The sequence below is a fragment of the Stenella coeruleoalba genome, assembly GCF_951394435.1.
Source record: "Stenella coeruleoalba genome assembly, chromosome: 6".
NCBI classification, from domain to species: Eukaryota; Metazoa; Chordata; class Mammalia; order Artiodactyla; family Delphinidae; genus Stenella; species Stenella coeruleoalba.
The window spans coordinates 47232609-47248428 of NC_137151.1; the positions used below are offsets into that span (position 1 = coordinate 47232609).

At 44.6% G+C, this 15820-nt stretch overlaps 1 protein-coding gene across 2 annotated transcripts in view; it reads left to right on the forward strand.

Annotated features, from left to right (window-relative positions):
* Positions 1-15820, forward strand: part of KIF5C (kinesin family member 5C) — a 166732-nt gene that overhangs the window by 92564 nt on the left and 58348 nt on the right. For both annotated transcript variants that reach the window (XM_079925007.1, XM_079925008.1), the window contains exon 11: positions 8379-8527. In XM_079925007.1, the coding sequence (XP_079781133.1) occupies positions 8379-8527 (149 nt within the window). The remainder of the gene's footprint in view (positions 1-8378; positions 8528-15820) is intronic.

The window sequence follows — 15820 nt, forward strand, 5'->3', positions numbered from 1 at the left end:
TCTTAATGTTTCTCCAGAGATTAAAATTTTTCAAAAGACAAAATTTAAAGCTTTTAATTTCTCCTTCCCTACATCCCCGACTCATGGGCAGGGAAATGGCCTTACCGGGAAACGGAAAGGTGCTTTGCGGCAGTCATGTGTCCAGAAGAAGGTTAGGTGTTTTATATGGGAACTAGGACCCAGAGCAGATTAGAAGGTGTGATGGTTTTATGTGTTAACTTGACTAGGCTGTAGTAGCCAATTATTTAATCAAACACTAACCTAGGTCTGAAATTTTTTTGTGGATACCATCTACCATTAGTTGACTTTAAGTAAAGCACATTATCCTCCATAATAGGGGTGAGGCTCATCCAATCAGATGAAGACGTTAAGAGCAAAAACTGAGGTTTTCTGGAGAAGAAACTGCCTCAAGACTGTAGCATCGATTTCTGCCTGAGTTTCCAGTGAGACAATTTCAATAGATAGATAGATAGATAGATAGATATCCTCTCTGATATATAAGATATCAGATATATAAGATCTCTCTCTCTCTCTCTCTCTCTCTCTTTCTCTCTTTCTCCCTCTCTCCCTCTCTCCCTCTCTCCCTCTCTCCCTCTCTCCCTCTCTCCCTCTCTCCCTCTCTCCCTCTCTCCCTCTCTCCCTCTCTCCCTCTCCCCCTCTCCCCCTCTCCCTCTCCCTCCCTCCCTCCTGTTGGTTCTGTTTCTCTGGAGAACCCTGACTGATAGAGAGGGATGCTGGGCTACCCTCTTCCACCCCACAAGAGATCTCAGTCTCTTTATCTCTCTCTCACGCACACCATTCGCCATGTGGAATCATACATTACAGATTTATTCTATGCATTGAAGGTGTGGGTTTGTCTAGAGCTCCTTGTTCAAATGCCACTACTATCCTGGAGAGGGAAAGAAAATGCTGTAAACAAGAGATAGGAAGGTACCAAGAGCAAACATCTTCCTGGCTGTTCCAGGGGAGGCCGAGGTAATTTGAAGAAACTCCAACAGTATGTAGTTTCTATATCATTTAGAACTGATCTTGGCCAGAAAGTACAAATATAGGCAATTATTCAGGAAATAGGTGGGGATGGGATTTAACAGGACATAGAGTGATGTGAACCAGTGGTTCTACGACTTCCCCTCTTCAACAAGGGTTTGATTCAAGTGCCAAATAATGGTGACATCACATATGGGGGCTTAATGAAGGTGGTAGAAATGCACACGATCAGTAATCTTGGAAGCCTGGGCATGTGGTTCTGAACAAGTAAATTGCGAGTTCAGTGACAGAGGAACTGAGAGGTGCTGAGGAGGACATAACAGAACACGCGAGGACAGAGGGGTAGAGTCTTCCTGTTGCCATCCTTCAGTGGAATATGTCAGTGTATCCTTTTCTGACGTAACTGTGTTTGTATGGAGATCTAGGTGGAGTATGTACTGTGGCCTCTGCTCTCTCTCTGCTATGCTTGGTCTGCCTTCTCCAGAAATGGTTAACATTCATTAGCTTTGAGATCTTTTAAAAACCGGATCCTGGTTCCCTCCCTATGGGGAGAAGAGATATTATATCTGGTGCAGGCCTAGATCGTATTATTTAAGTGGTACTTATCTCTCTAAAGAAAGCTGAAACAAAGAAAAACTGCAAAACAGAAACCCTGATCATTGTACCTTTAAGATTTGACTCATTCCTGCTAAGTAGGTCTTGCTATTAAGCTGTAAACCTAATATCAATTAAGGTTCTTCCCCTAAGTAGCCTTTTAGGATTTTGCTCAGTGTCTGCTGTGGTCATAGCTTGTGGAACAGGCATTTATTTCTGTATACAGCTTAGGGGATCTGGTTGAAAAACCAAACTGAGGATCTCTGAAAGTGAAGACCCAAGATACTTTTGTGCTCCCTTCTGAGTGATGAGGTCACACTGGATTAATCATATGTTAACAGAGTGAGATTGACCCATAAAGATGATGAATGAGTAGTCAGTTCATGGCTATGGTAAGGCTCCTATGGATTATTGGTTTTTTTTTCCTGTATCAAGGAGGTGATGTCTCAAAACTATGGGGCTGGGTGGTATTGCTATTGCTATATGGCTTCAGCTAGAAAAAATGATAAAACCTGCCTTAAGAGCATTTCTTAATTTCTGCTATCCCATCAATTCTATGTTTCCTTGTTAGCTACCTGAAATCCTTTTGCAAACCAGGCTGAGCAGGAAATGCTCATGGGTCCTGGCACTGTGTCCTGAGTGCCCAGGATCCATGTTTATTCACTGTGTTTGAACAGAGGGTCCAGATGTAACGCTGCTTAGTGTGATTGACAGCTAGCACGTATGTGGAAAATACCAAAATAAAAGAGCAATGAGTATGAGAGCTGGAAGACACTTGGACATGCTCTACAGTGAACAGGGCAAAAACAGAACAAAACAAAAGAAAACTCATCAGACCACTAGCTAATCCACACTGGCGGCAAAATTAGATAGAACCTAATCATTAGGCCCTTTTACTCTGTAGATTTTCCTAAAGTTCATGGTAAGAAGCAACAAGAGATTATACATGTTCATCATCCTTTTATTCTAGGTCTCTTGTGGGAGCAAGGGACCAAGACACTCTTTATTTCATTTTGCAAGGTTGGTTTCAACCTCCTAGATAGGAGAATATTTGTTCTATTAAAAAGAAATAAATCCAGGCACAGAAGTTCAGTATCTCTCTTAGTAACTCTTGTTTCTTCCACAATTTAGAAATATTTGTATCTGACTTGATTTCTTTCCACATCAATTTATTTTTCTTAACTTATTTTTGTTGAATATAGCATACATATAGTAAAATACATTTAAGTATGCAACTCAGTAAAAATTTAAATACACATGTATATTCACATGTAACCACCACCTGGCATCTTAGAAGCCTCTCTTTGAACCCTCCCAGTCAGTACCCAACTCTCAAGGGTAAGTGTCATTCTGACTTCTGTCAACTTAGATGACTGTTTGCTGTCTTTGAACTTGATACAAATAGAAACATGCAGTGTTATTTTGTATCTGGCTTCTTTTATGCAACACTGTATCTGTGAAGTACACTACATTGTTAGGTGTAGGAGTAGTTTAGTTTTCATAGTTAGATAATATTTTGTTGTATGAATATGGCATGTATGTATCCATTCTACTGTTGACGGTTATTTGTATTGTTTTCAGCTTGTGGCTATTATAAATGAAGTTGCTGTGACATTCGTTGTCATGTCTTTAGGTGAACATATGTCCTCATTTCTGTCGGTTATATACCTATGAGTGGAATTGCTAGCTCACAGGATGTAAGATACTTAGTTTTAATAGATAGTACCAAAGAGTTTTCTAAAATGATTGGAATAGCTTATACTCCCTCTAGTAGCAGTTGAGTATTATAGTCACTGCACATCCTCATCAACACTTGGTATTATCAGTTTAAAATTTTTTAACCATCCTATTGGGTGTGTAGAAGTATCCTGTTGTCATTTTATTTTGCATTTCCCTGAAGGCACCCTTTGTGGGTGGTAATTATTGGCACTTCTTTTGTGAAGTTCCTATTCGGATCTTTGCCTAGTGTTTTCACCCGTTGTCTGCTTTTTTTCTGATTGATTTATAGGGATTATTCTGGATAAGTCCTTTGGCAGATATATGGATCTTCTCTCACTTTGCAGCGTATGTTTTAATTCTTTTAATGGTGACTTTTAATGAAGAGAGGGTTTTAAATTTTTATGAAGTCAAATTTATCTTTTCTTTCTATTCTATTTAAGAAATTAATCTTTGCCTACCCCAAGGTCTTAAAGATACTCTCCTGTTTTCTTCTAGCAGCTCTATTGTTTTACCTTTCACGTTTATGCAAATGATTCATCTGTAATAGAATTTTTTATATGTTACTGGGGGAGTTGATAAAGATCGTCACCTCCACCCCTGCCCCAGCACCGTGTACTGAAAGGACCATCCCTTCCCTCTGTGCTGTACGCGCACCTTTGTTATAAATCAAATGGCTACATAGCTGAGTGTCTGTTTCTGGATAATCTATTCTGTTTGTATTCTAAAGTTTCTGGACTATTTAATCAGTTTCAATTACTGTGGCTTTATAATATGTTGCTATTCCATCCTCTAGCTTTGTCCTTCAAAACTGTCTTTGCTATTCTCGGCCCTCTTTATTTTTATTATAAATCTTAGAATCAGGTTGTCAATTTCTACAGACACATGCAAAACTCCTGAGATTTTATCTCAGATTATTTTAAATCTGTAGAACACTTGTGGGCTAATTGATCTCTCTCCCATTCAGTGTTAGCTGATTTCTTCATGTTCTACCTTCAGTGGATGGGGAGGCGTGATGTTTTTGCCTCATCTGGGACTGAATGGAGTCTGTCTAGGACAGCAGCAGGAGACGTGGTTTCCCACCATTGTTCTCAGTTCCAAATGGGAGTTGGGTTGTGTATCTTCCATCTGCTCCTCTGGATTGTTTCTGTACCATCTCTGCTCTGCTCTGTGCCCTGGGACAGTGACCAGTCTGGACAGCTACAATGGGCTCCCTTGCCTCTGGCTTCCAGTTAGGTTCCACCAATGGGGAGGGAACATGGGCAGGCAGTCATGAGGAGAGGAGAGAGTGAGGTCAGGGTATTCATTTCTTGACTCCTTCCCTGAAGAGTCACTTTGGGTTGGCTGTGTTCTTAGACCAAAGACTGTTACAGCTTCTACTGGGAAGCCGCCTTCTTTTTTTTAAGGGTTAAATTTTTTTTTTAATTTGTTCTCTTTTTTAAAAATTGAAGTATAGTTGATGTACAATATTATATAATTACAGGTGTACAAAACAGTGATTCACAATTTTTAAAGGTTATACTCCATTTATAGTTATTATAAAATATGGGCTATATTCCCTGTGCTGTACAATATATCCTTGTAGCATATTTATTTTATGCATTGTGGTTTGTACCTCTTAATCCCCTACCCCTATCTTGCCCTTCCCCACTTCCCTCTCCCCACTGGTAACCACTAGTTCGTTCTCTGTATCTGTGAGTATGGACAGCCTTCTTCTTATAGCTCCCTCCCTCTGGGACCCCTTTAGCCTAAGGGTGGTAACAGCACCCCCATCACTAATGTGGGGTACCCATTATCCCTTGTTATTTCCCATCACCCTTCCCATACCTTTGTTAAGCTCTTCCCAATTTGAGTAGACTATCTCTTGCCAGCACTCAAATTACTACAGAAATGGGAGAAAAAGAATTTTCTCAACAACTTAAAAGAACTTTGAAAATGAGGTTCAGCTATACGAGGGATAACCTTGTTGGGTCCGCTCACAAAATTGGACTTGTGGCTAAACCTGCCTGAGTATAGCATAAAGGCTCTACTCTTCCCTTTCTAGTATCACTGGAAATCAAGAGAATCTTTATGATGTAAAAAGTAAGATTAGTAGCCTTGGACTTCCCTGGTGGTGCAGTGGTTAAGAATCTGCCTGCCGGGCTTCCCTGGTGGCGCAGTGGTTGAGAGTCCGCCTGCCAATGCAGGGGACACGGGTTCGTGCCCCGGTCCGGGAAGATCCCACATGCCGCGGAGCAGCTGGGCCCGTGAGCCATGGCCGCTGAGCCTGCGCGTCCGGAGCCTGTGCTCCGCAACGGGAGAGGCCACAACAGTGAGAGACCCGCGTACCGCAAAAACAAAACAAAACAAAACAAAACAAAAAACAAACAAAAAAAAGAATCTGCCTGCTAATGCAGGGGACACGGGTTCGAGCCCTGGTCCGGGAAGATCCCACACGCCGCAGAGCAACTAAGCCCACGCGCCACAACTACTGAGCCTGCGCTCTAGATCCCGCAAGCCACAACTGCTGAGCCTGTGTGCCACAACTACTGAAGCCCGCACACCTGGAGCCCATGCTCCACAACAAGAGAAGCCACCACAGTGAGAAGCCTGCACACCACAACAAAGAGCAGCCCCTGCTCGCCACAACTAGAGAAAGCCCGTGTGCAGCAACAAAGACCCAACGCAGAAATGAAGGAAGGGAGGGAGGGAGGGAGGGAGGGAGGGAGGAAGGAAGAAATGTTAAAAAAAAAAAAAAAGATTAGTATCCTCAAAGTATGCCCTTAAATGTCCACAAGCATTTCAGCCATAGGTTATTGTTCACTTTCTTACTAACCTAAGTTGGTAATGGATGCTGCAGTGTTTGTGCTTGTATCTGAGAAACACCCACGACACTGCCTGAGGATGTTAGAAGGTGAGGTGAAAGTGTCAAGTCGGCATAGACTTTAAAGTAGCAATAAGATTGCTGTTATTTGAAAAATTAGTTGAAGCACTTCTGGGGACAGCAGCCTTAAGCTACAGTGAGTGAGGGAGAATTACACTGAAATGATTACATTGAAATCATTTAACTCCTCTTTTGACAGTTGGGTTATTTAGTTGTCTGCTTTAGGAATTAATTTTCGGAATGACGTCTGCAGCACTGGTGAGGACTGCTGAATTTCTTTCACTGTAATAGAAATCATGTCCAAAATGTCATTTCATGACAACAGCAATTAACCCGAATCACACATCAGATAGTGCCAGCAAATGTGACAGGACAAGAACTGGTGGGAGTTTAAAATGAAAAAGTCAATAGCAAATAAAACAGGATATCACATATTTTTAAATGAAGTTTGTACTTCTTCAGAAGTATGCAATAAGTGGAATTCTGCCATCGTCAATTTACTTTTTTTTTTTTTTTTTGCGGTACGCGGGCCTCTCACTGCTGTGGCCTCTCCCGTTGCGGAGCACAGGCTCCGGACGCGCAGGCTCAGCGGCCATGGCTCACGGGCCCAGCCGCTCCGCGGCATGCGGGATCTTCCCGGACCGGGGCACGAACTCGTATCCCCTGCATCGGCAGGCGGACTCTCAACCACTGGGCCACCAGGGAAGCCCTACTTTTTTTTTTTTTAAACATCTTTATTGGAGTATAATTGCCTTACAATGGTGTGTTAGTTTCTGCCTTATAACAAAGTGAATCAGTTATACATATACATATGTCCCCATACCTCTTCCCTCTTGCATCTCCCTCCATCAATTTACTTTTTAATTGGACAGATCTGCTTATGTGTTCATTTTTGTGCATAAGTCAGTGAATCATGTATTTGGTTTTCATTACTGGCTGGAGCCCCCAGTGCCTTAACTCTCACTTCTTGCTCCCTTGAGATACTGTCCCAAAATCCACTGTGGCATCACACTCCATCCCAGGCCATCCATCCTAGGAGGCCACTCCATCTCTTATACCCCAAGTGGCAAAATGGTGTCCATTAGACATGTTTGTTTGTCCCACACGTCATTCTGAAGAATTGTCTTAAGCTGGGAGATACAAATAAAAATCTTAATTTCTGACTTTTCTTGAGAAAAGTGGGCCCTCCACTCGTACTTGGTGACAGTTGCCTGGGTGGTGGGGAAGGATGTGCCTGGCAGGGAACCACGGTCTCACCTGGCCAGGCTGAGTTCATAAAGTGACCCACCTGTCTCGGGTGTCATGTGTTGGCATGTGTTAAACACATCAGGGATGATTCTAGGTACCAAATGTGGGTAAGAGAAACAGCTGATTTGTCTGTGTATTTATTAGTATGAGAAACTGTAAGCTCCAAGGCCAGAGACCTTGTCTCGTTTGTCTTGGTATATCCCCAGTGTTTCACAGTTAAATGAATTGAAAGAAAGCTCTACTTGGGCAGATGAATCTGGTAGTGGTATGTAAGATGCTTCAAGGAGGATGCTGAATGTTTGAAAAACGCTATAACCATAAGTTGTTACTGAGAACATAGACCAAGGTGGTGGCAGAGGGAATAGAGAAAGACCCCAAGAGATAATTCGAATGAAAATCCTGGGACTTCCCTGGTGGCGCAGTGGTTAAGAATCCGCCTGCCAGTGCAGGGAACACGGGTTCAAGCCCTGGTCCCGGAAGATGCCGCAGAGCAACTAAGCCCGTGCACCACAACTACTGAAGCCCGTGCACCTAGAGCCCGTGCTCCACAACAAGAGAAACCACCGCAATGAGAAGCCTGTGCACCGCAACGAAGAGTAGCCCCCGCTCGCCGCAACTAGAGAAAGCCCGTGTGCCGCAACTAGAGAAAGCCCATGCGCAGCAACAAAGACCCAACGTAACCATAAATAAATAAATAAATTCATTTAAAAAAAAGAACGAAAATCCCATGGGATCTAGAGACTGGCAGGAAGTAAAGGAGAAATAAAAACGGAAAGGTGAGTTTAGAGCCTTAGGAATAATGGTGCCATTAATACAGCTAGGAGGGTGATAGGTAAAAGTGCCAGGGTCCCCCGTGCTCCCCAAGTCCCAGTCTTCTGGCGTGAAAGGAATTTGAGGCTTAATTATATTCATGATTTGGCAAATGCTAGTAGCTATGCTCAGAATTTTTCCCTTATGTTTTTCACCCCAGGGCTAAGACCATCAAGAATACAGTCTCTGTGAACCTGGAGCTGACAGCAGAAGAATGGAAGAAGAAATATGAAAAAGAGAAAGAGAAAAACAAGACTTTGAAGAATGTTCTCCAGCATCTGGAGATGGAGCTAAACAGGTGGAGAAATGGTAAGGAAGAATGAGGCATGAGCGTGTGCTTTTTTCCCCCCTACAACTGTTGGCATCCTGGGGCATTTGGGAAAGAGTGGATGATGGTGGAGCTTGGTCCTGCCTTGCAACCACCTATGTGAACAAGCAGATATTGTCTTATTCCCTAGCACTCATCCCCGCCCCACCCCATCACTTGGCTGATGTACATTCTTTTTTTTTTTTTTTTTTTTTTGACCCAAACTCCCCGATGTCTTTTGGGGGAAGGGTTTTTAAATTTTTTTTAATTTTTTAAAATTTATTTTTTGGCTGCGTTGGGTCTTTGTTGCTGTGCGCGGGCTTTCTCTAGTCGCAGTGAGCGGGGGCTACTCTTCGTTGTGGTGCGTGGGCTGCTCATTGTGGTGGCTTCTCTTGTTGCAGAGCACAGGCTCTAGGTGTGCAGGCTTCAGTAGTTGTGGCTCGCGGGCTCTAGAGCGCAGGCTCAGTAGTCGTGGCACATGGGCTTAGTTGCTCCGCGGCATGTGGGATCTTCCCGGACCAGGGCTCGAACCCGTGTCCCCTGCATTGGCAGGCGGATTCTTAACCACTGCACCACCAGGGAAGCCCCTGACATACATGCTTAGTGTGGGCAAGTGACTGTTTACAAGGTTCCCTTAATCTATTTGCAGTGAGATGCGCCTCTGTCTATCACTGTAATTCACTCCCTGGTAGCCATATTTGAGGTTTACAGGGCAGTGCCCAAGACTTTGGGGGCTCTGATTGCTTTTGATTAAATGAAAAATATCATTCTCTCCTATGTGAGTCTTATAATCGATTTGGGGTTAAAAGTCACCGCTGGCAAATATTTGCATTTTTATTTGCCCAATTCATCTTCATGCTCTGCTTCTTCAGAGCCAGAAATAGGGGATTCCTGAAGAAACTCTGTCCTAAAATGGAGCCTTAAAGGCTTGTTTCGTGACTCATTTTTCTTTTTCCCTGAAACATTCTCTTTGGTTCGTTCTGCTCAAAGAAAACATCTCAGAGGGCTGACATGCAGTGGTGGGTGGGTTGTGGGTGAGGTGCTGAAGAAGGGTTTCCAGATCCAGGCTCAGACAGATTATTTTAATGGTTTTCGCTTGGTGACGGAGGTTAGAAGGTAGCGGTCTTCCCCTTTTTTTTTTCACTGAAACAAGGCAGCTTGGTGTGTGTGTAGGGGAATAGTGGATAGTTGGAGGTTGTTCTTCAGATTCTCTGCTGCTGGGTTTGGTACTTATTTCGGGTGCTGCATCAGATCTCAATCTTGGGTAAGTGCAGGAGCCTAGGGATGGCTGTGCAGGTTTGGCAGGTAACCTGCCTGCTTATAACTGCAGAGTTAGCAGCAGATCATCTTGTGATTGTATGTTTGCCACTGTTTTTGCTAGGAAGGGTGGGGTGTCCATGAGCTACTGTTCAATTGAGAAAACAATTACGTGGGCAACCAGGATTCAAGAGAGGTTCAAGAAATGACCTAGTAGCCTAAATAACACAATTCTTTTCTTTTGGGGAGATTTTCTAGCTGCACAAGTGTTTTGAAAGCTGCTGGAATTATTGAATAATTCAGCACCTGCGGCTGGTGGATGATTCCTTGCAATTTGGCAGGAGTAGGAGAGTGGGGAGGAGTGCTTGGCAAGGCAGGGAGTGGCTGTATGAAATTTTGTTCTATTTCTGGGATTCTCTTGGGTCACTTCTCTGCTGGGCAACTGGAACATTCAGTAAAGCCTTTTGACAAGGGGAGGGGGAACTGGCCTTAGAAACACTGTGGTGTGGGCAACTAACCTTGTGTTTTTCTTTTCTTTCCTGTCCTTTGCCAAGCTCCAACCCTCCAGTTCTCCATCCCTTAGTCAGCTGTCCTCTGGGGTCTGCCCACTGCCCTGTTTGCCTAACCCACGCTCATGCCTTGCATCTCTTTTGGGTGCTGTCCCCTGCTCTCGGATTGCTCACTTGACATCATTTTAATTCTTTGTCCCACCTTGCAGATCCACTCAGAAATTTACTGTTTTCCATGCCCTATAGGGTGAGATCCTACCTAAGCCCTTAACTTACATAATTCAGGAGAACTAATGTATGGTTTCTGACACGTGATAGACTTTCATAAATGTCTGTTAAGTAAGCATGTGTTTAATGCAGTGCCGGAGGTTAAAGGGTGAGCAGTCAGGCATGGTCTCTGCCCTCACGGAGCTTACAGGCTGGTGGGGGAGATAGTCTCCAACCGCGACGAATAACAGTGTGATGCTAGTCTGTGCTGTTCATCAAGAAGGGAAAGTATAAGGTGCTAAGAGTTATTACAGCAGAGGGCCCTGAGCTTGACTCAAGTCAGCAAAGATTTCCCCCAATAAGTGACCTAGGGAATAAGATCTGAGAGAAACAGAGCAGTTAGCTGAGCAAAATAGGTGAGGGTGGAAGTGCGGGTAGGGTGGGAGGAGCCAGGTTTACAATGACCCTGACGGGGCGGGAGCGATGGCCAGTGTGGAGATCTGGGGCTGGGCGAGACGGACTGAGATGGGTGAGAGAGGGACAGGCAGGCCCGTACAGGGCTATGTAGTCCTTGTTCAGGATTTTGGTCATTATCTTGGAAGCAGTGAGAAGCCATTCAAGGTTATTCAGCTGCAGATCGTATGATGAGATTTACATTTTTGAAGATCCATTGGTTGTGTTGGAGGATGGACTGGAGGGTGTGGGAAGAGGGCTAGGACCTGGGGTGGTCTTCCAGAGATGAGATTATAGTCGTTGAATTGAGAGACAAGGCAGTGGAAAGGCAGAGAGATGGACGGACCGGAGACGTATTTAGGAGGTGAAATCAGCAGTGCTTGGTGAGGAGTAAGCCGTAGGGAGAGAGAGTGTCAAGTTTTCTAGCTTGCTGAGTTGGATGGAGGGCAGAAGTGCTCCCTGAGACAAGAAACACAGGAGGAGAACCAGAAGGGAGGCGAGGGAGGTGAGAAGGGAGTTTGAGGTGCCGATGTAACATCCAGGTGAAAATGCCAAATAAGAAGTTAGGTCTGGAGCTCAGGGGAGCTGCCATGGATCTTCTGGAGGTAATTGAAGTCATAGGTAGGGGTGAGGTCCTCTATAGACTCCTGAAGAGAGGAGAGGGAAGAGAAGAGGAAGGGTCTTGAGAGACCCCTCCACTCACCCCCACCATTACCACGTAATCACTGAGTGATTAAGAGTAGGGAGATCGATGCAGCTCTCCTGTCCGGCAAGCTAACACTTTTTTTTTCTGGAAGCAAAAGTTTTCAAATGTAGAGAACCTACTGTAGTGGTATAAAAATGTCAGGCAGGAAAGGAGACAGGTGGAGGCATGGTGGAGTGGTCCTTTGACCAGGTATGAATGAAGAACTATTTTAAGGATTAACTGCACATCCAACAAAACCCGGAGGGTTTCTGTCCTGTTCCGAGAGACTAGGTGTTTAATCCTCCGGCAGCCCTTGAGGCAGGATAGGAGACTCGCCCTAGGTGACTCCACAGGGCGCTTGACTCCTGAATTCATTCTCTTTCCCTTGTGGGTACAGCCTGCATGCCGCCCTGGTGGTTTGTGTTTAGGCCATGGAGATGAGTGTGAAAAAAAGGGACTGGAATTCCTTCCGTGGTGTCCCGTGCACCCTGATTCCTCATGGTCACGAGGGCACGGCTGGGCTGTCAACTAGAGAGCAGGGATTTTGAAAGGTGGAGTGGAGAGAAGAGGCAGTGCCCTCCACTACAACCCAAGTGGCAGGCTATTTCCAACTTGCTTCTGAAATTTGGTACGCACCTTGGTTCTAAACGTGTGGGAGGGCAGCCGCTGAGTTCACTGCGGTGACGGCTACGCATGGATATTCCCGGGTTGCAGTCAGAACGTGATAAAGGAGCGTTGTCAGCTGCGTGCACCCTCCCTAGGGAAAGAGATTCCTTTCCTCGCACAGTGTTTACCATTTAAGAATTTGGCTGCCCCACTCCAGCGGTAGGAGAGCAGGAGAGGAGGAGTGTAGCAGGGAAAAGCATGCATATGTGTGCATGCCTGTGCTTTTGCCGGTTTGCTGTTATACAGAATGAGGTAGGAATACAAAGGAGTAGGAGAGGCAAAATAATATGATGTCTCAGCGGCCAGTTGGGCCCAGGCAGATACTGTAAATAAGTGAAGAGCGGTACGTCTGATACAGTTGGCCACAGGAGAGAGCATTCCCTGCCCAGTCATTCAAAAGCCATGAAATACTATCCTATTACATGCCTGTAGGCTGGTCCTCACCCCATCCCCACCTATATTATAGCATAATGGGCTACTTCCGATGCAAGCCTGGCGGTTTTCTCCACTGCGTGTAGTAGAACATTGATTCTCAGAACATGGCCTGGGACTGGTAGTAATGCACATACCACACCAAGCCTTAATTCATTTCTGCCACTGCCATTCAGGCAGCGTGGCCCAGGGCATGTGCGTGGGAGCTTAAGGGGGGGGGCGTCACACCTTGTTTTTTTTATTTTGGTTTTTTTGCGGTACGTGGGCCTCTCACTGTTGTGGCCTCTCCCGTTGCGGAGCACAGGCTCCGGACGTGCAGGCTCGGCGGCCATGGCTCACGGGCCCAGCCGCTCCGCGGCATGTGGGATCTTCCCGGACCGGGGCACGAACCCGTGTCCCCTGCATCGGCAGGTGGACTCTCAACCACTGCACCACCAGGGAAGCCCTCACACCTTGTTTTTACAAAGCAGGAGTGGGGAGAACCCTCCACTCTCCTGGCTCCATTCCCCACTGGGCCAGTGAAGGTCCTGCCAGCTTAAACAAAAAGAGAAAGCAGGGAACTACATTCAGTATCTTGTAATAGCCTATAATGGATAAGAATCTGAGAAAGAATAGATGTGTATGTATAACTGAATCACTTTGGTGTATGCCTGAAACTAACACAACTTTGTAAATCAGCTATTCTTCAGTTAAAAAAAAAAAGAAGGCTATGAGTGACTCACAGAACCGAAAGAACAGCTGAGGAACTGGGCTTATAAGGGGCCACACCTGGAGTGGATCCCCTCTAAATGTGTTTCCATCCTTGTCTCGTGCGTTGGACACCCAGAGGCCCTGGAGGGTCCGAGGATACTGCACTGGGTGGTGTGCTTTGTCTGGGGAACGACAGGACACCCTGATGTGTTGTCTGACCAAGACTACATGCACTGGAGAGGGTAATTCCTCACAAGGCAGTCAAGGTGCTGTTGTGGGAGTGGCTGTTGAGTGTCTGAAAAACAACACATGTCCACCACAATCTCCTAGTGACATCTTGTGGGCTAAAATCGACGGGCAGTCTTTCTGCAAATCTGGAGGCTCTGTTGGCAACTTTAGCAAGTTCAGCCTACTTGCTTAAGGACAGATAGAGGGAGTGGGCAGCTGTCAGAAATAGGATCTTTCTTTTTTTCCAGCTCTGTTGCTTGTTGATCGGATGTACAGAAAGGATTTGAACCATCCTGTAAGTGGGGATAGATTTAGGTAGTTCAGCTTCCAGTTCACCGCTGCCCCCTCCTCCTCAATCCATCAAAAAGACTCTAGACAAGAGGATGGGGAAGGAGGGCTGAAGGCCCAGGGGCATGATGCTTAGAGAGAGGTTGAGTCCATCGTTCCCAGTCTCTGCCAGGTCAGTCATTACACATGCCCTCTTCTCTGGTACTTCTTTGAATTTTGTTCTTAAAAAAATGATAACTTTTTACAAGGGCTTCAGTCAGAAAAAGAGGCCCTGAATATCCAGGTGTCAGAAGTGCAGGGAAATGACCTGATGAACCTGCATATCTGCAGCATCTCTTGCATAATGTAATATTTTCTAACAGAGTGGATGTAGATTTACCCCATCTGCTGAAGTCCTGCAAAGAAATTATTTCATCACAATCTGAGAAGGTGTGGAAAAATCAGCAATCTCTAGAGCAGATTTGTTCTCCAGACTTAAAACCTGCCAGGCCAGCAGGCTTGGTTCTCCAAGTAGCTAAATCTGTAACCTCGAGGCTGATGGGGGCTCTGTGGAACTGTGCAGCCTCCGTAATTCGGACCCAATTTGCTTTTTTTGGCATTAAATATGTAGAAGATGCTGGCCCCCCTCTCAGACTCATGATTATTGTAGAACTTCAGAAGTTAGCATTTCATTTGAGAGGTCTAATTTGTTAGGCCCTCTTCCTTCTTTTGAGAGCACAACGAAACACTAATAGAAATACTGATCGCTAGGAGAATCGTGTGGCCTGTTTAAGAAGAATGTAAAGAGGATGCTGAGTCCTGGGTGACCAGTTTATTAGAAAATTACTGTAGAAAGGATTAGAGAATGTCTTAAACTCTTACAATGTCTTGAGGAAATAGGGTAAAAGATGCTCTTTGAGTGCAAAATAATCCCATAAAGGAATGATTTTTTTTAAACCTCCCATTTATATAATGACATCTTGTATCCAGCTGCCCATCTGGCAACTTAAAGGTTTCCTTTTCGTCTCTTTGATATAGAAATTACCTGCCATTAGGTCTGCCACTGGGCCTGTTTAATTGGTATTAAAAGAGAGTGGCTCCTTTGCCAGATCTGATCTGGTTCCTGGCGGAAGCTGTGAGTGACCAGCCAATCTTTGCCCTGGAGCTGCAGAGAGAAGCCAATTACCTTACTATGTTCTCCAGAGGCTGTAGGGACTCCATTTATGAAAAGGATAACTAGCTTGTTGCTACTTCATGTGTGAAATTTTAATGAATTACTGGCAGCCTAATGGTTTTCTTTCTTTCTTTTTTTTTTTTCTGAAAAAACAAAACCCCCAAAAGCCTGTTTTAGCGTTTTTTAACTAATAGCACTAACAAGAATTTTTGATTAGTCTGTCATTCTTGTTTATTGCAATTGATGGATTTCTACTTCTTGTGGAAATGTTATTTATGTCCTCTGGGGGGTTTTCATTTTATAATTAAAGTGCTCTGCAACCTTATAGGTATGCTCCAACTGAATGCTCCTGTGTACACACAAATCGTTTTAGTCCTTAAAGGTAATTACATCTGACAATAGGAAATTAGGAAATGCCAGAATGCTTATGTAAAAAAGGGAAATGTTTCTTGGGGGGGGTGGGAGGCGGAGTTTTCATTCTAAAATAGCAGATGCTTTACAATATTATAAGCTCTTTCCTTATAACTCCTCAAGGGATAAACTAAGAGAAATTTGCTTTTCATGCAAAGGAGAATAAAAATAGATGCTAATCTTCATTTGTGATCCTTTTCTTGTTCTCCTACCTCCAGATTTTAGGGCATTATTTCTCCAGGGTTTGTTTGCAGCTGTCTTCTGTGTTACAATCAGTTATTCCATAATCACCTCATGGGGGCTTCTCCGGAGACCC